Source organism: Neodiprion pinetum, chromosome 4, assembly GCF_021155775.2.
Source record: "Neodiprion pinetum isolate iyNeoPine1 chromosome 4, iyNeoPine1.2, whole genome shotgun sequence".
Taxonomy (NCBI): domain Eukaryota; kingdom Metazoa; phylum Arthropoda; class Insecta; order Hymenoptera; family Diprionidae; genus Neodiprion; species Neodiprion pinetum.
Genome location: NC_060235.2, coordinates 153,832 through 175,725, shown reverse-complemented (window position 1 = coordinate 175,725; position 21,894 = coordinate 153,832). Strand labels below are relative to the sequence as shown.

Sequence of the window (21,894 nt, the reverse complement as noted above, 5' to 3'; positions counted from 1 at the left end):
GGACCCACAGATTATTAAACCACTGACCCTTGGCTGTATTGGCTTTCCTCATGCATCTTGATGGCTTCTTGAAGAAACTCTTTACGCCGTTTCAGTTCTTTGTAGTATAATTCCAATTGCGCCTTGCAATCGTCGATTTTCTTACCCTTGTCTGACAAGGCGATGGTTCTGCTCAACAGTCTGTGCAGCTGAATAATAAAACCATATTAAATAAAATAATTTTTTCTTTTCACATTGTACGAATGAAAGCGTCAATGGATCGCTGTAACTTTCTGTAATCAGACAAAATCTACAGATCTTCATTGCTATTAATCAACTATAGTGCTACCTCAGCATCGGCTTGAAAAACATCATTTGAGGAATTTTCAGAATTGAAGTAAACTTTTCTATTGTAAAGTTCCGCTTCCTCTTGCAGTATCATAGCCTTGGCTTCTTGAATCCGTGTGTTCTCTCTGATTAGTTCCTTTGCTTGTTCTATCAGTCTTCGAGCCTTCACGAGACACACAAATATATTTACAGTCCTATGTCGATTACCAAATGAAGTAAGCATCTAAAACTAGCCTGCGCTGAAACACACTTCAGTGGATGGATTTGGTCCAAAATAAAGACTGCCAACTTCTGAAAGTGCAAAGGAATCCTGACATTTTACACTTTCATTTTCCGTGCTTTTTTCCATCTCCAATTGCCGCTGCATATTTAAATTTTTTTCAAATTTTGATCATTTATGTCACACATCTGAATTTGGTTCTTTCACAGCTGCAAAGAAACGAATGCGCTCATAGCAACATCAATCGCTTGTTCAATCATTTGAAGGCACCCAATGACTGTAAGCAGAAAGGGAAATCGGGTCTGTCAGTTTGTTGTCATTTAAGAAAATTAAACTAGATGGACGAAATTGAAAACTATGGCAAAGTGATGTTATTCGTGCCAAGTTTGTTACACGTGCATACGTGTGTGCCACACATAAATGCGTATAAGCAAAAATGTGAGCCAATCATAGAAGTTTCATAACTTTATACATGTGTGCAGAAAAATTTTAAATTATCACAGACAGGCCCATTCATCTGCTTATTCGCTGATTGTAATTTTTGTTTTTTGTTTTATTCATTTGAATAATACAGGTATGTTAGATTAATAATTTCGAAAGATACAACTTATGCAACACTATTTCTGTTCTTCTCTAGCATTGAACCGAGAAGGTTGAACCTTAGTGGTACTTGTAGTTCCTGTGATTTTCTGAAAAACAAAAACATGAAATTATTGAATGTAAGCTGAATTAAACGGGTTGTCATATTTCATCCTTAGTTTATGCTAGCAACTCACTAAACTTTCCGTAGTTGATCGTGTAGAACCATATCATGGCCACCGTAGTTATCTGGAAAAATGGAGCGATCCCACCGCGTTTCACGTGTAGGTACTTATGTTGCCAACGCCACCATGCTGAAACAAATTGTCACCGTTGTTATTCAACATTTGAGTAGAGAACATTGAACGTCAGGAATACAGAAGGAGCTGAGCAATCCTACAGCTTCGGCAAATACTACATGAAATAAAATATCGAGAATAATTTTCTAGTACTCATTAGCAAGATACAACGATAACGATTTATTTTTAATTTGGAAACCGGTAATACGTTTAGGAAAGGATTTTTCAGGGATTAGAAAATTTCCTGCTTACGTAATTAGAATCGTTCAACTTCGATCAATTTATAAGGTTATGCAATGAGTTTTGGCAGACAAGATGGCTGCTGATTTTCCAAGGGTTACACATAATTCGATCAATTTCTGATGGCTATTAGTGCAAGGATTTTTTTCTGACGAGTCCATCAATCCCGGATCGACGACACACGAAAGTTTATTCCAATTACCTCGAGAAACTGCAGCTACCATTGCCCTCGGACTCTTATTGCGACGACTGAGCCATGGTATCAATTCGTTGAGTTTTACCTGGCCGAACGGAGTGTCCGCTGTAACATAGAAGTTCGATCAGTCATCATTTCGCAAATAATATATCACTTCGTTTCACATGAGGCCGTTAAACTTACGTTTTCCGTAATATCGCGCCGGATCGTATGGCCCGTGAATAGACCGATTGTACTCCGCGGGATAATCGCCGAACCCCATTTTTGATAACCGTGACCTGCTGGGCCTGCTAACTGCAACAGACGTCTTTGAAAGCCGAGTTTAGCGGACTGAACACTGGCTGGCGCTTCAAGCGAAATACATATTATCTGGTAAGTTACATACACATGTATACCGTACAACACATAGATACACCATTATTTCCGACGACGTTTCAGACGTTTCAGTGCCGGATCGCAGGGTGGCGAAAACTAGGATCCTTTATTTTATATTTGAGTAACATTGAGTAATTCGGATGATTTGGAGTTTCCAACGGATAGGACGCGATGAAAGTCGAATATTGAATTGTGTATAGACGGTAAAAATACAATGAATGAAAGGTCTTTCGGCTTGTAGCGAAGTACGCTAGTTAGATCGAAAAAATCTCTTATCCACTGTTATTTTCGCTAAGTCGCACGTGTAGGTATGGATGTAACTGCTGCGGTGCGCTCGTGCCGAATTTAAGACTAATTTGGTTCCTAAGAATAAAATATTACTTCTGCAGGCGAAGAGATAATGAGCGAAGCTTAAATAATGACAACCAGAAACTGGTACTCATGGAATTTGTTTCGCTACATTGTAAGACGTAAGGGCACGCATTCATCGAAACCTAACCTGAAAGAGCTCCTCTTGAAAATGCCGTGGCCACAAAATCATGTCCAGGAGATGCGCAACCATCGGCTAAAACTCAAAGAAAAAGGAAAAAAATATTTACCAGGCATTCTTTATCTCCAGGTAACACATTTAGAGCAAACCGCAGTTGTTTGAATTTATAAGAAGAGCACAGCTATAACCTCCGTACCTGTTTTCCAAAACAGGTCCTTGGCTCTGGCTCGCGAGGCTCGCCAAGGTCTCTTTATTTTTTCACAGACCGAGTGAGATACATGTTCAACTGCAGTGAGGGGACGCAGAGGCTGGCCCTGGAGCACAAGTGTAAATTAGCAAAACTAGAACACATATTTATAACAAGGCCAACTTGGGAGAATCTGGGTGGTTTACCGGGCCTGGCATTGTCTGCACAGGATGTAGGCGTACCTCAATTTGTGTTGCACGGTCCCCAGGGAACAGACGAGCTCTTCGCAGCAGCGGAGAGATTCATCATCTTGAAGAGCCTGGGAGTTTCGCTGTACGATTGCAATTGTGACAATATGTACGAGGATGACGTTATGACAGTCAGATATGTTAGACTTACTAAAAAAGACTCGGGACTCGAAGAGTCTGACTCTGATCACAGCTTGGAGTACACTGACGATGACACAGATTATTACGCTCACGAAGTTAATCGCAATGGCAAAAGACTCAGGCTAGTGAACAAAACTGAGCAGAGGTCCAAGATCAGGGAGTCATTGAACTCCAACCCCAGGATAACTGATGCAATGGCTTATATTTGTAAACTCAAACCTCGTCCCGGTGCGTTATCCCTTATTAAATGTGTCGAGGAAGGCGTACCATCCGGCCCTCTGTTGGGTAAGCTGAAAGAGGGGGAAGATGTCACTTTAGAAGACGGCCGCATAGTGAAAAGCGCCGATGTTCTGGCACCTGGGGATTCTGGATCAGTCATTATTGGTAATTTATGGCAAACAATGAATCAATTGCCTAGTTTTGATATGCGCTTATTTGTTATTTAATCTAGTTTTGGAGTGCCCCACGGTAGACTACCTTGAATCATTAGTGGAAAACCCCGTTTTTGAAAATTATCAGCAGTCGACTGCCGAGGAGGATAACATTCCATTCTGCATTGCGCACTTTACACCCGTGGAAGTGATGGCTGATCCACATTACAAAAAATGGATGAATGATTTTGGCCCTGGACCAATCCATCTGGTATTGAACGAACAGAACGATTGTCTCGGGAGTGAAGCTGTTCATAGAATGCAGCACAAGCTGCATTTGCTCCATCCGACCATATTCCCATTTCTCAGTGAGCAGGGTTTTGACAAAGAGAACCCCCCAGACCAAAAAATCGTTGAAGACAACGAGGAGAAACTGGTTGAACAGTTAATGGGGAATTCTAGTCGTTCGCCGGTAGAGAATTTATATAGATTTTTTCATACGCATTTAATGACAACAAAGTGAAAAAGTACTGTTATAACGAAATCGAATGAACTAATTTTTATTGAATTTCGTAGATACCTGCGGCGAACATTGGGCCTACCGATAACACAGTTATTCAGGCCAAGACATTGCATTGCATCCATTTGCGCCCTAAGAACGGATTGGATCGCAGTCTGGAGCTAAAATTACAGCCCAAAGAGTATGCGGATGAGGCGATGAACAACGACGGGTTTCTCGATGCTCTAGCATGCCTTCAGACTGACATAAATTTGAAGACGAAAGAGCTGGGCGAGATTGCAGAGTATCCAAAATTAATTTTTCTAGGCACAGGTTCATGCGCACCTAACAAGCACAGGAACACCAGCGGGATTCTTTTTAGAATCACCGAAAACAGCAGCATAATGTTCGACTGTGGGGAGGGCACTTTGACACAGCTGATGAGATTTTATGGCAAGAGCGAGGCGTACAGAGTTCTTGCCAGCATCAAGGTTTGATATTTTATTACTTAAATTTTTTATAATCAGATGGTTGAGATTGAAATAATACCTAGCTTCAATCTTGCCTACTTTGTCATTTTACAGGCGATTTATATTTCCCATTTACATGCCGATCATCACATGGGATTGATTGGACTTTTGAAAGCTAGAATGTGGGCAACGGAAAAACCAGCTTTTGTACTTGCACCAAAGCAGATATCTGCTTGGCTTAGCTTCTATCACAGAAGATTTGAGCCGATATTAGACAAATTCACACTCATTGCAAACGGAGACCTGACACTGAACAGCCACAATGAATTATCAACCGAAAAATGCAATAATTTATTCGCACAATTAGGAGCAAAAGATGTAAGCACGAGGAATGTCAAGCACGTGGCAAATTCTTTTGGTGTATCTGTCACGCTAAATGACGGTTTCAAAGTAACTTACAGGTCAGTAAAAGTGCACAAAGTACATACATTTACGTTCAGCGAAATTAGTCTCACATGCTTACTATGTTTGTGTTTAGTGGCGACACAATGCCTTGTCGAAGCTTGGTTGACTTAGGCCGAAACAGCGATCTGTTAATTCACGAAGCTACAATGGAAGATGAGCTAGAGTCCGAGGCACGGCTGAAGTTTCATTCCACAATTTCACAGGCAATCAATATTGGCCAACAAATGCATGCAAAATTCACTCTGCTCACCCATTTCAGTCAACGGTATGCTAAGATACCTATACTTCCTGACGATGCTGGAAAAACGGTTGGCATTGCATTTGATAACATGCAAGTGAGAGTAGGAGAACTGCCTATACTTCCGCTCCTCTATCCCGCGCTACGTGTTATGTTTTCGGAAGCTTGGGAAGAACTTGATAACAAGGCTACAAGAAGAAAACTTCGATTACAATATGGTTCAGAATAGACACACCCATCATTACATACTAAGAAGAGGAAAAATGCCTTGAATGAAATGGCTTTCGTTCAAACACAAATTGATGTAGATTCCATTATTTTGTGTTCATTTGAAGAATGATTTACAACAATGCTGTTTGGCTAATTTTGAATAATATCCTTACTCATTATTATACTTTAATATGTGTAAGTAATACTACCTGATACAATTCGTGTTGATAGGTAATAAGAGCGGTAGTAAGTATTTACATGTATTTCTAAATATTGTAGTAATCAAGATAACAATTCGAAGCGAACGTACCTGAAGCATTGAAATGTATCCATAAACATGCCAAACAGTAAGACATGAGTGAGGTATCACAACGGTACTCTGTAACTCAGTGTGTGGTAACTGGGTGTTTTGTTTCGGACAGTTTGGCAAACCATAGACATGTCTGCCTGTGTGGCAAACATGTGGCAAACATATTGTACTATCCGCACCATATCACTGTGATCAGCTAGCTCAGTTCTAAAATGACACATGACAGAATTTTGTTGCGCACGGGCAGGCATATGCCAGTTTTTATCTGTATAAAATCGATGACTGTAAAACTGTATTTTAACGTTACGTGAAGTGAATTTCATAGCTGCAGGAAACAGCTCGACGAATTGTCCCATCATCGCGGAAACAGCAAGGACATCTCTTTTTCTCCGCGAAGTTTTGAGATTCGAAACTAATTTTGACTAGTCTCAAGTCATTGCAAAATCAAGAAATCAGAGATATCTCTGTGGTATGTATAACATTGTTGTCCAATACAGTATACGAGCGCAAGTATTAATTCAAACTCTTCCCATTCGCAGACTTTGTAGCCAAAAGTTGAACAACAAAGACACAGAAATATGTCAAGTAAATAAATTTAAGGTGGATACTATAGAAAATTAAAAAGCTTGTGCAGACTATCGCCTGGGTTTTCTTTGTTGCGAAATTTTGAATCTAGGTAGAGAGTCTTTCTGAGCTTCTCTGAGAAGTGTTGTTGATGCTAGATGACATTAGCGATATATCTGTATCCAGTGATGACCAATTTGTGGCAGCAGAGTGTTTTACTGCGGTTTATTGACTCCAGGACAAACCAGTCGTAACCCCCCGAAAGGTAAGGCAGCCAGATTGTATCTGTAATATGGTATTTTTCAATCGATCAATCCGCAAATGAAAACATCAAGGGGTTTTTTAATGCCTTACTGGTTTTTTGGACAAAAAATGTTTCGCCTCGAAATCAATTTGTATGACCCATTCAGGACTAATTAGACCCCCAGAAACGCAACAAAAAAAAGTCCTCAAAAAGAGCGTAGAATCAACAGCACGGAAATTACAAAGGAAATCTTTCGTTTCTTGCCTATAATTCCTGATTACTTGTTTGAAGCGTATTCGGACTGCACGCAATCGATTACTCTTGCAAAATTACTTTGTTATAGTGCATCAGAGAATTCATTCCAGCATTTTTCCAGATCGTCAAAATTTTGGCCCAATATCCAAAGGGGTTAGCCTTACTTTTTTGACCAAAAAATTCTCAAGTGTGCGCCTTTCCTAAGAAAATTAAGCCATCTAGCAAGCTGTTACGTGTGTTCGGTTGACTTTTAAAAAGCGTTAGGCGCACCACGCTCTTTCATTATAAGCGATATTAATTTCAAACCATTGCGCCTAGTTCGAAAGGATCAACGAATGGAAGTTTCTACGCCTTCAGTACGAAACAAAAAATTAAGTTTCGCACGTAATTCGAGCCTGAAACAATCGAGCTTCTCACAGGTTAAATGACAAGGGATTGTCCTACACGGTTCATTCCTACACATTGTGAATTCGACTACTGGAAATTTTGTCAGGAAAATCGAATGCAAGCAGTCTAAGGTCGCTATGAACAGTGGATTAAAAATTAAAACAGAAAAACGAACGATTTTCTCAGATCCCAGTTGTTGATATTACAATGTTTCAATCCATTTTGGGGGATTCTCGTGGTCCAATTTGTCCTGAAAGAATTAATTGAATGAATTGATTCAACGACGAAAAGTTTTTGACACGAATTGGCTGGAATAAATTTATTTGGACACTATGTATCGACGTACTTTTTTTTATAATAAAACGATTACGCCTAGTGTAGACTCGGTGCGAGCAGCGATTCAAAAGTAAGAGATGAAAAACAGAAAATCTCTTTGTACGGCAGCCGTTCCTCGTTTAGCTAGTTGAGAGAGCCTCACTTTCCGTGATCTAAAAAACATTGACTCAGCTGCACTTACCGAAAAATTACTCATCCTCGGTTGCAAAGCCGTGATGTCTAGGCATAGTCTCGATGTGAAAATCGATTAGTTCAAGAAAATTACTATGTATCATAGACGATGGTTCAATTATTGGATATCGCGTCTTGTGAGTTTCTGAGATATGTACAGACTAGTCTGTAGCCGCACCTTGTACGGCGCTCGATCGAATAAGTTCCATTCATTATTGGAAGAAAACATTTTCTTACATCTTTCTCTACTACTTTCCGTATCAGGAAATGATTGCTTTGCTAATTAGGTGAATATCTCAATACTTTAGTTTAATTGCATAATATTTAGAGCACAGTGGATATTTTTTACACGTGGTATTGCTCGGAAATAACCGTGCTAATCCCATAACTCGCAAAAATAGTGAAATTTTATTAATAGCGACTATAATGATAATCAAGTATTATGATACGCATTGAACATACAAAGTAACAATCTATACAACCCGCTCAATTTTCATATGAAGTATCAAATGGTTTTACGGAACGATTTGTCTTATTCTCGTGTTCATCATCAACATTGGTATTAATTGTAGTAGAAGTGGATAATGCATAGTGGATATTGTATTGATGTATTTACACGAAAGAGAAATTTTGTTGCATAAGAAAACCAATCCTGAATATAATTACGATAGCATAGACATCAAGTAAGTTCTAGAGTCTTACAAAGTAAAATACACCAGTAATCAGTATTATGATTAATATAATCTATCATTTGCGTGACTGTAAAGGGAGATTGAGAGAAATAATAGCAAATTTAGTAATAATAGTGACAACAACAATAATAATAATAATAATAATAATAATAATAATAATCACAAACTCTCTTACCGCATAAATAATAAAGAAATATTCTTGGGAATTCTCCGAGGTTTAGAAGTTACCATTTCGGCAAAATGACAAAGTTTCCTTATTAGTAGCATACTGCGTAATATGTATCCGATTATCTATATTGTCGAAGCTAATTTTTTCGTACGTAGGTATAAATTTATGTAACTATATACGGGGGCATAGAAAAGTATGAAAATTTCGTTGGTATCACGTACAAATGGTTTTTGTCTTTGTCAAAAGAAATAGTCACTTTGGGCGATGACAGTTAATTACACGAAATATTAGCTGTCACAGAAAAAGCGCGTATGTGGCTTCGTGGTAATCTACATTGTCAGGTGGTGGGCCCAGGACAAAGCAACAAATGAAAAACCAGAGCTTGTAAATCCTATACCTATATTAGTATTCATATCTAATTTCACCGTAAGCATTGGAGATGAGACCTGAATTATAATACCTCGTTCTCTTCTACTTCTTTCAATAGTTATTGCCCATCAAAGATGTGTAACCGTACCGACACATATGCTATATATTAATTACAATAAGTATAGTAATGATGATGACGGCGATGATGATAATGATGACGACGACGACGACGACGATGATGATGATGATAATAATAATAATAATGATAATAATAAAAGTGCATGTATGCGCGGTATAAAATCGTCTCACCTCCCCCAATTCCTTGCATACAGCTTTGTGCGCGTATACTGCGGTATGAAATTCGAGGAAAGTATGTGGAAGTGTTGTACATACGACATTGTCCGTTGTTGGTAATGCTTTTGACATAGTTTCATACGTATAATCAGTCGCGGAGACGAACGACGCCGAGATACGCAAAGAATGCATTCTTGTATATTTGATAATAATATGGATAATATTAATGGTCGCGTACTACACGCATTAGAATTCCCACTTTGTCGCCGATTCGTAGTCCGTGTCACCAAGGCGAAATACCCCATTCTTACCAGCCGAAAGGTATCTGCCATCCGTCGACTTGATGCAAATGCGCGACGGTTCTCGCAACTCGAGATAAAACCCGTCAGACGGCACGTCAGCGTCCGACGTTACTCCCTCGCTGTCCGCGTGCCAGTATTTCCCATTTTGGCCTGCGAAAAAATGCACGTTTTAGCATCCGGCACAATTGCGTCATCCTTGAACGATAGTCGATGAAACAACAACTTGGGATTTCCCGAAACCTTTGAATCGGACGATGCCGCGGTCGCACCGTTCGACGCGAATCGTCTCGTAGGAGGCCTTGTTGCACTCGAGTTTGGGACTGGCGTTACTCTTGAGGCCGACGAAGCCCTGCTCGCATCGCAGGACTAGAACGGGCCTGTTCATCAGGTAAAAGTAGAACTTGCTCGCCTCCGAGTCCCCGGCGGCGTCGGCATTGGCGTACAAGTGTCCGGACCGCTTTGTGGCGAGGAACTTTCCGTTGTTCGCTCGGAGGGCGACGGTGCCGTCGGCCTCCTGCCACACCAGGTCGAACAGGGCGTTCGACGACCGCTTGTGGTCCGAGGCCTGGATACCGCCGCCGGCTTCCAGGGTCCAGTAACGGTCCTGCATCGTTCTAAGGTACCATCTCTTCGTCGCTCGGTCGAACTCCAGCTGGAACGTCTCGTGGCCCGATATTTCGTCCTGATTTGCCGTCACGTCTACCCCTGTGAGAAGTCAAGTTCCACAGTGTAATAATATTACATTAAATTAATATTGCAATCTGCAAGCGGTATATTGTATATTATATATTTAACAATGAAATATAGGTGTCGTTATCAAACAATCGCAACTATCATTGACCTATAAGTATTTTCCAACTGAATTCATCGTCAGCTGTTGCGGGATGATCTAGGGTTGTAACTCTGTACCTTTTATTACACACATCGCAGACCCACCGGCAACGGAATTACCGAAATACTACGATCGATGCAGATATTTACTCACGCTATCTCTGAATCCGATTCAAGGGACCTTTGGTCACGCGAATGCTTTGCGGATTCGAATACGAAAAATCGAATGAGACAGACTCGGTGTCAGAAGCAGAAGTATCTGAACATTTTATGCAGAATCTAGCTGCAAACCTTGATTCTGTTTTGAATCGATGGAAATTGAGAGAGAACACGACAAATCGACACGATGACCAATCTTGCGAATTGGAACGGAAATGGAAACAGTTTGCGACGATTGAACAGCCTGAGGATCGAATAATCTCTGGAGAAGCTATTTGAAAAATTTATCCAAGCATGCAAGATTCAATAATAGTCCGCCTCAAACCAAACTGGCGAGGAGGGCGAGACGCGTAAAAATTGAATTTCATGCAGGTTTCCAGATTCTCATAGAGTAATTAATACCCAAGCGTAGCTCGTACATACAGTACTTCATTACAGTTTGCGTGACGCCGGTACGATATCCCGCATACCCATGTACAGATTACGCGGCCAAGAAGAAACCACAAGAGAAAGGAAACGGCACCGGAAGTGGAACCGGCCGTGATTTCCGGAACAGCCGGCACGCATCGCTGTTATAATCTCGCAAGACTAATTGCGTAATCTGCATTTCGTACAATTATGACACAAAAATCGGTGCCTTTTCCTCTTTTCCAAACTGGCAGTATTCGTTATTCAATTTTCACGACGAATTGTAATATTACATGTAAGTGCATTTGAAATTACTATAAAGGACTCCCCGGGACTGTACAGAATTGCTGTAATTGAAGCTGTAATATTGGTAAAAATTATTGGAGAAATAGAAATAGCAGGTTCTCAACGTGATGAATTAAAACTGCGTTGATCATTTCTGAAATAATCAATCGAAATTAGTGAAGAATGGTTGAAAGTGGTCAAGTTTGATTGAAGTTGCGGCTACGTGCAGAGCGAGAGGTGAGGAAAATCCTCACAGAATGAGAATACGAATGAGAATAAGAATGAAAAGGTAAAGACATTCCATGTCCTGTCCTAGAACGGCGCGAGCTCACACACACATGTACACATTATTACATATTTCAACCGGTTTCAACCGAACCCGAGTACCGTCCGACGTGAAGAATTCAGACCTTGTCCAGCGAGCGTCCGTGCCGGCTACAACTTGCAGCGTACCTTCTTGTAGGTACAGAGTACTGCATCGTAATGCCTTGCCGTGTTTTTATGCCGAGCTATACGTATCCGTATATAGTATATACATATACACAGGATGTATAAGGTGCGAGGTAACGAGGAGACTAGAGACCGCCTATAACGAAGCTTTTCACTGTAAAACGGGATATCGGCTAAGGTTGTCGCGCGGTCGAGATCGTGCTCCAACGTCAATGGAACTCGACACCCTAAACAATTCATTCTTAGCCTCCGCTCACGCTGCGACCGGGAATGTTCGTTTTTGAAGAAAATAGCGTTTCTCATCGACTGTTTTAGTTCGCTTACTTTTGTTGCGTTTCCAAGTGTAATCGCATAATGGGCAACGGAAAGTTTTGAAAATGAATGCAGGGATATCTCGTACGCATCCTGAATAAGATCTTAAATTGATTTCAATGGCTTATCATGCATGAAAGAAATTAAGCCATATTTTACGATATTGGGCATTGCGTATAGTATACAGATAAATGATGAGGAACGAGTGTGAAATACCATTTTTAGAATAATGTTTCGCAATTTGATTAGGAGACATTTTTTTGTGAAAACGCCGTTGAAAATTTGAAAATTAACGTTGTATGTGGGTGTATTAACGATCGTCACGTTCTCTCGCACGTCATGTTACTATAAGTATTTTATATTATACTTTAAAAATCGTGGCGTTAACGACGTAAAACCAAATTCGCGGCATGCCGCGATGCCGATCATCTCACGAGCTCTGTAATGAATAACGAATCAATTATAACGGGACTTCTCAAGACCTAGGCATGACGAAGATTGCAAAGAAACGCGGAATCCGTTTTAATAGACATAGAGAAACACTCAAATCGTTGATTCAAATTCCCTTCGTTAGGCTGTGGATTAATTCATTTCCTTCATACATAATGATATATCAATAATATCATATAAAGACATTGTTAAATTATGACTATTCTTCTTTCCGCGATTGTTCTTAATAATGGTAAATTAGATCACATTCAATGTTTTATCCAAAATATACCTAATTAAATGCGCCTGATACTCGGCTGCGATAAAAGTTTTGAATCTGTGTTGGGCCACGGCAGGATGAGCGCGCAATTAATTAGTATCCTGGCGGCGTAGGGACGTGGGATGAACACCGCGGAGTCATGAATTTTTCATACATCAACTTCCGGCCTCTGTCCGCTCTGGGTTATAAATAAATACACGCTGTATCTCCACGTATCCATCCCTACACGTATATAACGTAAGTAACTATTGTGTACGAACTTCGGCGGGTTTGAAAATTATAGTTGATTGATTGATTGATTGATTATTTTGCAGCAAATTAATGCAATGCGAAGAATTATTCACGCAAAGTGACAGTAATGTTGATAAAAGAATGCAGCCGCGACTCCGGTGATACACGGTCTGGACACTCGCGTACGAGAGACGTGAGCTTCGATATTATATGCAATAACGATTAGCTTCGATCGGAACACGGATGTAATCACGTGATGCAGAGAGGCAACGACGTTGCTCGGATATCACGCATCATTTCTTATCTAGATAAGGAGAACAAAATAAAAAAAAAAATGTGAATATTGTGCAATCGTTCAACTCTCCGGGATTACACAAGTCGACCCGTAAGGATTTACTGCACCGCGAGATTCACGTATCAATTGTTGCGTCAAATTTATCACCAGCATATATAAGCTACTTGATAACGTAATTTATTGTTTGTTATTTTATTCTTTATCCCTACAAATCGCAAGTATGAGAAATTGCGATGCGAGGCGGACCGCGGGAGAAACAAATTTCTGTTTAAAACCCGTGCAATAAAATTGTAAAACTCTAATTGTTTCGTAGAAAAAGGTACACTACGTCAATTAGGTCTAGCGCATAATTCACCCCGTCTATGATCGGATTCGAAAATCACCGAATTTGGTACCCGTCCTTCGGCGGACTCTCTGTATGACGTCGCATTAGAAGGAGCTAGGCGGCAGATTACAGTTGGGCATACTCGTATACCTATTCACCCTTGTATATATCGGGTATATAAGCCGTCTAGTACGCGCTAATCAACAATAGACCGAGGTATATTTATGCGGTCGTCTATTCCCTTCATCTTATAGTTTCTCTGCGTGTGTATGCGCAGAAATAACGTATAACGATGCAACGATACTTTGCAGTTGCAACGAACCAGTGCAGTTCTTCGTAGACACCTCACACAGCAACGAACCTATACGTATACGTATACGTATGTAGACATGTATTACGTATAGTTACGGCGTTTATCTGTACTTATGAAGATTATATGTATAATCAAGGAACGCGGTGGACAATAAATGGGGCACACAATAAATGTGCACTGTGCGCACATTTCTCGGAACTCTACTTGACTGCACTCTGCAATAAGTTGTAATTTAAACGAGTTTCATGCTAGCGTCGCACGAATGAAACAGGATCAACTGTGAAAGAAACAATTTTCACGATCGCTGGCGGATTTGTGTCCCGATTTTTCTGTCTCGGCGAAATTGTCATATTGAAAGTCATTTCTTGCAAGTAGGATTTTTCTTCGCTATTGAAAACTTATGTAAAACTATACATTCGTCACTATCATGGTAGTCGTTATCATCGTCAGTCTCCATCTTTCTTTCGAGTTTCCTCGATTTCGTTTCAATTTTCATCATTTCAACTCGGATTAAATGTTCTTGGCCGTCTTGTTTCCATCAATGTTTTTCTTTTCGTCAGTACTTGGGAAGCCATTATACTACTAAGTCAAACAAGACAATTTGAACTCCATCGTGGAACAAACAGGATGGACAATGGGGCGGAAATATAAATGTAGCCTGTCGGTTACTTATGGGTTTCGGCCGACATACAGTATCGTTCAACGATAAGAGATAGCCGCCGGAAGGGAGACATCACGGAAGATGAAAATGACTAGTGTTTTTTCTACCAGAGGACTTTATTCTGATCCTCGTTCGTTTACGTTTTTTTTCACTTGTCTGTTTTCACCCGAAGGTATCTTGAAAATTGTTTCTCTCATTACAATATATTCATTGGTAACCATTGTTAAATTTATAAAAGCGAGCGAAAAAGTAAATGAAAGAAAAAAGACCCTCACGTGTATAGTATAAGAAAGACCTCGATTCAAAGCGAATGATACATTGTCAATTTTCGAAGCGTAGAAATATTTCCGATATAAACGAGATGAATAAATAGCCAGATTTTGGAAAAACTCACCCTGCTTAACGGATACGTAGCGGTGATTTAACGCAGCGACGAAAGAAGCCTGCGGCAGCGAATCCTCAAGCGAGAAGAGTTCGTCGCGCGTAACGGTGTTGGATCTGGACTTGAGTACCGCCTTGCTGCCGATCGGGGCCAAGTAGGCGCCGCTCACGTCTCTACAATGGCATAAAGAGAAAAATGAAATTCACAAGCTTAAAATAATTCATCTACAATAACGGGTTGCTTCGATCTTTTATCCACCTGAGGGCGAGCATCCCCGCGTGGAATTCAGCGGCATACAAACAGTCGCGAGTGCAGTAGTCGAGCAGCTTTCCGTCGCGAGCCAAGTACTTGTTGTTGCAGGTATGAAGAGCGTAGTGTCCACCGATACCGGCCTCGCTTCGGGTCGAGTTTCCATCCGTCGTACCTGCGTCAGGCATTGCGGACGGTCTGAATTCCAGGGTGAATAAGGTATCCTCGCCCCACGGCACCGGGGCATCGACGTGGATCTCGTCCTGAGCCGCGCTCAGGTGAGCGAAACGCTTACGGCCCGCTGATCTCAAGTTCACCTGCGGCGCAGCGATCATGATTATTCATGCGCAACGAGGATAAATGTCCGGTACGGGTGTGATATGGGCGTAGAGCATTTCGTCGAGAGGTTGTGTATGTCGTCGGGTGAAATTCGGCCGGAACGCCGTAGCTACAAGTTCTTTACCTGAGGTCGCGCGGCAAGGTGAACGAGCCAGTATTCGGCGTTGCCGGGAACCTTGGCCGTGCATTTCAGCTCATCCTGACTCGAACCGAGGAAGTAGCCCCTCTGAATGTTCCTAAGAGCCCATCTGCCGCTTCCTGGACCGAGGAAAATTCATCGAATCAACCATATGCAGGATCGGGAACTTGGACGCGAGCGTCCGCTTCTCGCGTATTGTTTAGAATACTGTGTAATATGCTTGGACGGCGAGCCAAGTCGGAATATAGTGTAGTGAAGCGTCTGTTCACTTTCACACCGCGATTTCCAATAAATTAGAATTGTTACACGAGACTGACAACGAACGCACCGTATAGATCAATTGCATTTACTTTTTTTTTGCTGATTTGCAAACGTGCGATAATACATACAGTTGTAAATACGAGTCACACTGCCGTTATACGCAGAGGATTGCTCGTCGACTTTGCCGACGAATTTCGAGATGCACGGCTCGTTAGTTTTATTCTCAGCGCTGAACGGCTATAGCCGCAGCACGGGTATACAACGTTTCAACGCTGGTGCAGAATATTTGCCAGGTGTTTCTCTCTTTTCACACCTACCAGCAGGAGAATACTGTAGACGGACGGGCCACGGCCAATACTTGACTTGAGCATGATGCCTGTAATTCCACAATAGACTCAACATCCTTTTTCATATATGTAATTTTTTTTTTCTCAATTCACCGACGACCGTTCGGTCTCTCTTAACCGACCGCGATACCGATTCGTATGCGATAATCGCGACGCTATAAACGTCCCTTGTATACGGTCGTATAAGGATAAAACGACCCAGCAGCAATCGATATTGATGCGCGTCATCTGAAACTAATCTGTAGAATGCACATAGAACGGAGTCAAATAAAATTGCAGTTGCGGCGTACCGTCAGACGCGACCTGGATTTGAAAGGCACATCCAGGATCGGCGGTGTCCTCGGCCTCGCAAGTGACGTTGCCGAACTGATCGACGGCCAAGTAACGGTCGAGATGAGACCGCAGGAATACTTGTTGCTCGCTTCCCTCCAACGTCCACAGCTGCTTCTTCTTCAAACTTGCACCGTTCGCGTTTATCTTAAAACCGAACGTCTCCGCCGTCAGGTACTTGAACTGTCCGTTTATCAAACCCACCTGTAGTCAAGTTTCAGCAACAATTTATACATACATTTTGGTACGGCAGATAATACGGAAAGGCGAGAAAATTAATTCAGGAAGAAACGAATCCAGGTACATAAAATAGCTATTCTCCGAAGCCGTTGTTTAAAATCTTTCGGAATTATTTCCTGATTTTTCACCATAAGTTTCAACGAGAAGGTAGAAAAAAATATGAAGAACGAAGACTGGAAACTAACCGTCCAGCCAGTCCGGTCGACACCGTTATCGGAGCTCCCGTTTTCCGAGCCGTTCGTTTGCATGGTGCAGAGAAGTCTAACGGATCGTCGCAGTCGAGGTTTCCGTTTCCCTGATCCGACGGAGGCTCAAAGTTGATACGGAGATATCTCAGTTAGGTATCGCCGATTGCTCTCCGATTTCGTCGGTTGTCGTCGGAGGGTGTAGTCGCGCTGGTTACTGCCGGCTCTTCGTTTTGGTGAATTTGGCAGCGTATACTCGCTCGCACTTGTATATTCCGAGTAAATGTCTGCGAACAGGGATGCGAGAAACATTGTATCGGTACGGATATTAATCGATCGTGCAGTTTTTCATAGGCTTAAATATATTTTTCAATCACGGTACCGAAATTTCGAAAGTTGCAAGTCTCAATCCAAGAATGCATTCGTGGTCAGACTTATGAATAGGATGCTGCAAGAATCTCTGTATAGTAACGCGGAGTAAACAATTTTATGCCAGCAATGTTTGATATTGGAAAATTATTCCAATTTTCACGAAAACTTGCGATTCGAGGTATAATTATAGAAATTTATTGTCAATATATTTATAGGTAGATACTGCAACAGAGGTTGAAGAATTTTACGCAATTCGGGGTTGCGAGGTGGGTGTGGTGCGGTTCGAACATTTTCCCGGGTTATTGATTTCAAGGACAAGGCCGGGATTGTCGGCTGGCGGGCGAGCCGGCTGCGTCGGACAGCGACGAAGTGGTTCTTCGTACAAAATGTCCCCCCGCATATTCGTAGTACAACTGGGTATACAGGGTGGTCGGTTTCAACAAGCCCAGGTGAATATGTCAAGAACGAAAGTCGCGTGTCGATGGCGAAAACAATTACCACCAACGGTTCACCCAACATTACTCTGGAGAAAATTACAAAAGTAGAGAAATAATTTCAAGTATTTGCTATTACGTCTTTGAATTTGCTTTCGATCACGCTATCAGCGGCATATGTCCAAAGTGCGTGTTCCTTGCCTGAAACCAAAGTTTATACTCGCGAAATCCTGGAGGAGGTCCAATCGACAAATTTAATAGTCAACGTATATCAGCATTATCTTTTTTAGTTTTTGAAATACTCGACGGTGATAATGCAGGTACGTACATGCATACACGAACGAGTGTTCTGATTGTCAGTATTAAGCGGCGAGCAGCTCCGTAAAACGAACCAAATTAAAATTCATTCAATATACGTAGGATTTCTGCATTTAAATGTGCGCGTGCGTGAATATCGTAAATTTTTATTAGCCTATGACAGGAAATACCAAGACGTTGTAATTCTAATCCGCTTGACCGTTGAAGCCTAGTCATAAATCGCTTGGAATACCGCTACATGAGGTGATCGCGCATCGGTATCAAACTTACGATACGTATTATACACGGAAAAGAAGCATCTATAAGTTCTACGTAATCATGTTTCCCATCGTGCACCATACTCTCCTTGGTTTTATTTCGCTCTTTTTTTGTCTTCAAATTTCCATGTACTTTTATATTTCCCATATCTCATCGTGATACGTTTACACGGGTGGAAGCTGAAATGACGTTGCGGAATTCCCATATCGACGCGGGTCAAGGGCGGACGAACGGGCGGAAGGAAGCAGCGTCGACGAAGGACGAGTTCCGGGCCAAAGGCAGGGACAGATATAAGCTGAATTCGCACAGTTCGTGACTCGTTTATTGATCCCCCGCGGACGTGGATTCTCGCGGTGGGAAAAGCGGAAGAGTGAGAACGTCGCCAATAATCATGCAACGCAAGAGATAGTTTCACGGACGTGCAAAAACTTGCAGCAGAAAACCCGGGGACTCGATTGTCCGATGCTCTGCACGACGCTTCAGCGTTTATCGTTCTCATTCGTGTACGCTTGTTTTTGTTCAATAAGATATGTCTCACAGAGAAAGCAAAATACGATCTCGAGGCATGGAAGTATTCCGCCCCTATGTGTATGAGCGTTATATCTTCATCATCAACATATTCTCCATAATCGATAAGATGACGCTACGGCAGGATCTAGCGATCAAGCACTGCGTTTGGTCTTCTTCGGATTCGGTGTAGGCCATATTTAGAAACGGTAGATGCGAGCCTCGCTAAATATAGAAAATGTGAGCCAGTAACATCGTGTGCATGTAGCGTAAAGTATACGTGAAAATGTGTATACGTTCGATGCTAGTAGCGCGTGTACGAGTTGCGACCCAACACGGACGGCCTTTGAAGGCGCACGCGCCACACATTTACAGTGCGGTGGTAGTGGTGGCGGTGCTGCTGCAGCGCTTTGGCCAGGCCGAGGTCAAGGTTTTCGATTTTATACCGAAAAAGATCCGACTTCTATTCCGTTCCTTTCTTCTCTTTGTCTTGTGAGATTGCGGCGGAAGTTCATTGCTCGTGAGAACCGAAACTCGAAACCGGGTACGGTAGGTATACTCACCGTGACGATTACACCGGGTACAGTGTGTTAAACTGCCTCACAAGTACAATAAGTAGATATAAAGAACTTTGAAACGTTGCAGTCTGAAGTACCCTCGCCTTCCGCTGACCGTCGATCAGGCTTACAATTAGCCGAATGTCGATGGACACGGTATATTGTTGTACGTATAATTTGTATCCAAGTGATCGCGAAAAAACAAAAATATATCACCATACCGGAGTGATTGTAGACTAGGGCGCGGGCGTAGTGGAAGAATTTCATCTTCTTCATCATCTTCTTGCCGGCTTTTACGCGCGGATTACGAGAAGTGTCACTCGGAAAACCCACGCGAAAGAACTTTTTTACGGGATTGCGTCTTCAGGTTCTTGCAGTTAGACGATCGTTGAATTTCAATTCTAATTCAGACACTCAGGGTTGCATACGAAGTCTCAATCACCGTATAACAGAGTCGTACAAGCATAGATTACTCAAAAGTTGCATTTAGTATTACGAGACCTGTAATCGTCGAAGATCGTTCAAATATAATGCAGGTCGTCCAGAACGTTGAAGACGTGGTCGTGTGAAAGAATTCTTTCGAGCGGATTTTCAGAATTTCGAACTACAACTATTCAGCCTGACAAATGGGTCTGAAAATGAGATTTTTTTCTCGCTCCGCCCTGTTACAGGGAATTTGGGAAGTCGATTCGCGGCTGTGCAATTTCCCAGAGTGTAATATAAAAAATACCCACGAAAGCGGAGCAAAGAGGCGTGTCTGATATAAATGAGAGCCGAGAGCACCGTAATCACTAATCGCTATTGCAGGAGTCAAGTAGGTACAAGTTTCGCAGCAGCCGCGCAGGAGGACCGCCGCCCGTCGAGTTCCCACATGCCTAATCGGATCACGATCGACACGTAAGACGTTTGAAAATGAAACATATCGGCGCAAACGATATACAACATCGACCCAAGTCGTGATAATAATGAAAGAACGAACAGAGTTTCTACAGCGTACTTCGTCGGCTCTGCTCGACGCTCGTTTTCGGATTTCCAGCCGTTTCGTTCCATTTTCACACCCTCTACATTACTACCCGGTGTGCTGTAGGTTCCCGGCGCGGCTCGGGGTTGGTCCCCCGCCGCCCCGGAATGTGACGTTACGTTCGACGCGCCACTCCGAAACAGGCAGACGAACGAGGGGAGAGTGACTCACCCGCCCCGCGTTGAAAACTACGCGAGTCAGCGTCGTCGGCCGTCGCCCATCTCGGCAGCCGTCCGTGCGGACCAAAGGGTGGATTCTTGGCATAAAAACACTCCCCGGGCCCAGAGGAGACGAGAGGAGAGCGCCAAGTACGCGTGCCGAACGATCTCCGATTGTGAGTTCACCGTGACCCCGCCGGCACCCGTTGAATAGGGACAAAAAGATCGAAACAAAGGCTCAACTAGCGACACGAAAATGAGGTGTAAGATCTGTCACCTCCTAAATTTATTTTCTTCTGTGTCATATCTTACAACAGCTATTCCACTCTCTGGGAGGGGTTGCAGAGCGTGACACATTGCAGTACAATGCAAATTTCTCCCCCGCCGTTGTTCGTAAGAGCAGGCAGAGCAGGCGTTCACTAATTTGCATCTACTGTTTGCAAAATTTTACAACTGATTCACGCTAATATCAGCCTCGATCTCGCACAGGAATACCATCCCGAGAAACGTTGCGTTCCGAGTGGGATGAAGTGAGGTATTAAATTTTCACGCGTATCACGCCCTTGACTTTCCACTCTACGTTTGCTGTCATTTCCCACAGATTTCCGCTATCGGTATAGTCGCCTATAATTAATAATTCACGCAACGACCGCACGATAATTGTTTACTCTGGTGTACGTAGACACCGAGAGTCAACGTACCGTGCCGGCAACCGGTTCCACCACGGGGGCCGAGCAAACAATCAATTTACAATAACGCAATCGTTACGACGTTTACGTTCCAGTAATTACAATTATAACCCGTGAAACACGCGCAGCACCATCATTGAAGACGCACGAAGTGCCGCTTACCGCAGTCACGTGATCAATGTGCACAATTTATACGGTACATTGTTAAATGGTATGATTATTTATTATTATCGAAACAATTTCCGTCCTTCGCAAAGCTTACGGCGCCAGTTAGGTGTCAATGGGATTCGGTTATCGAATGACGAGTGGCTTACTCACCTGCCGATCACGATTCAGCCAGCGCCTCCGTGATGTCGCCAAAATTCACGTCCCTGTGTACGTATGTGATCGACAACCGTTCGTGACCGAAGCAAGTACGATACCAATGCCTAAGGACCTCGCTACGCGACGCTCGACTCGCGACTGAGCCTCTGTCTGACGC

At 42.4% G+C, this 21,894-nt stretch overlaps 4 protein-coding genes across 10 annotated transcripts in view; 1 reads left to right on the top strand and 3 right to left on the bottom strand.

The window, feature by feature from the left end:
• The window catches only part of LOC124217022 (tRNA-dihydrouridine(16/17) synthase [NAD(P)(+)]-like), a 9,399-nt gene extending 8,472 nt beyond the window's left edge, over positions 1-927 (bottom strand). For all 3 annotated transcript variants that reach the window (XM_046622257.2, XM_046622258.2, XM_046622255.2), the window contains exons 1-3: positions 578-927; positions 329-490; positions 28-188 (exon numbers count right to left, since the gene is read on the bottom strand). The gene's annotated coding sequence lies outside the window, so the exon portion shown is untranslated. The remainder of the gene's footprint in view (positions 1-27; positions 189-328; positions 491-577) is intronic.
• Positions 1-8,973, top strand: part of RNaseZ (ribonuclease Z) — an 18,596-nt gene extending 9,623 nt beyond the window's left edge. The window contains exons 1-7 of one of the 5 annotated variants that reach the window (XM_046622254.2): positions 2,105-2,233; positions 2,626-2,855; positions 2,939-3,686; positions 3,754-4,145; positions 4,250-4,663; positions 4,757-5,103; positions 5,181-8,973. In XM_046622254.2, the coding sequence (XP_046478210.1) occupies positions 2,655-2,855; positions 2,939-3,686; positions 3,754-4,145; positions 4,250-4,663; positions 4,757-5,103; positions 5,181-5,574 (2,496 nt within the window). In that variant the 5' untranslated portion in view covers positions 2,105-2,233; positions 2,626-2,654 and the 3' untranslated portion in view covers positions 5,575-8,973. Of the gene's footprint in view, positions 1-2,104; positions 2,234-2,284; positions 2,545-2,625; positions 2,856-2,938; positions 3,687-3,753; positions 4,146-4,249; positions 4,664-4,756; positions 5,104-5,180 lie in introns of those variants that run through there. The other 4 variants (XM_046622249.2, XM_046622248.2, XM_046622250.2 and 1 more) reach the window with 4 other exon arrangements.
• On the bottom strand, positions 1,080-2,180 carry ATPsynF (ATP synthase, subunit F). Its single transcript, XM_046622269.1, has 4 exons — positions 2,045-2,180; positions 1,868-1,966; positions 1,324-1,440; positions 1,080-1,236 (listed from the first exon to the last, which is right to left on the bottom strand). The coding sequence occupies exons 1-4, from the start codon at positions 2,121-2,123 to the stop codon at positions 1,208-1,210; spliced, it is 324 nt and encodes a 107-aa protein (XP_046478225.1). The 5' UTR covers positions 2,124-2,180; the 3' UTR covers positions 1,080-1,207.
• singed (fascin domain-containing protein singed) lies at positions 8,415-21,894 on the bottom strand. The gene is made up of 8 exons (XM_046622261.2): positions 21,732-21,894; positions 17,100-17,386; positions 16,635-16,878; positions 15,722-15,855; positions 15,268-15,575; positions 15,022-15,182; positions 9,889-10,353; positions 8,415-9,798 (listed from the first exon to the last, which is right to left on the bottom strand). The coding sequence occupies exons 2-8, from the start codon at positions 17,160-17,162 to the stop codon at positions 9,593-9,595; spliced, it is 1,581 nt and encodes a 526-aa protein (XP_046478217.1). The 5' UTR covers positions 17,163-17,386; positions 21,732-21,894; the 3' UTR covers positions 8,415-9,592.

Excerpts from the sequence above, each read along its gene's own strand:
- ATPsynF (XM_046622269.1), bottom strand. The coding sequence starts at position 2,123 with ATGGGGTTCGGCGATTATCCCGCGGAGTACAATCGGTCTATTCACGGG. Across the intron at positions 1,441-1,867 it reads GGTAGCTGCAGTTTCTCGAG|CATGGTGGCGTTGGCAACAT; the intron begins GTAATTGGAATA and ends AATTTGTTTCAG. Across the intron at positions 1,237-1,323 it reads GATCAACTACGGAAAGTTTA|AAAATCACAGGAACTACAAG; the intron begins GTGAGTTGCTAG and ends TTTGTTTTTCAG.
- singed (XM_046622261.2), bottom strand. The coding sequence starts at position 17,162 with ATGCAAACGAACGGCTCGGAAAACGGGAGCTCCGATAACGGTGTCGAC. Across the intron at positions 15,576-15,721 it reads ACCTTGCCGCGCGACCTCAG|GTGAACTTGAGATCAGCGGG; the intron begins GTAAAGAACTTG and ends GCTGCGCCGCAG. Across the intron at positions 9,799-9,888 it reads CGGCATCGTCCGATTCAAAG|GCCAAAATGGGAAATACTGG; the intron begins GTTTCGGGAAAT and ends ATTTTTTCGCAG.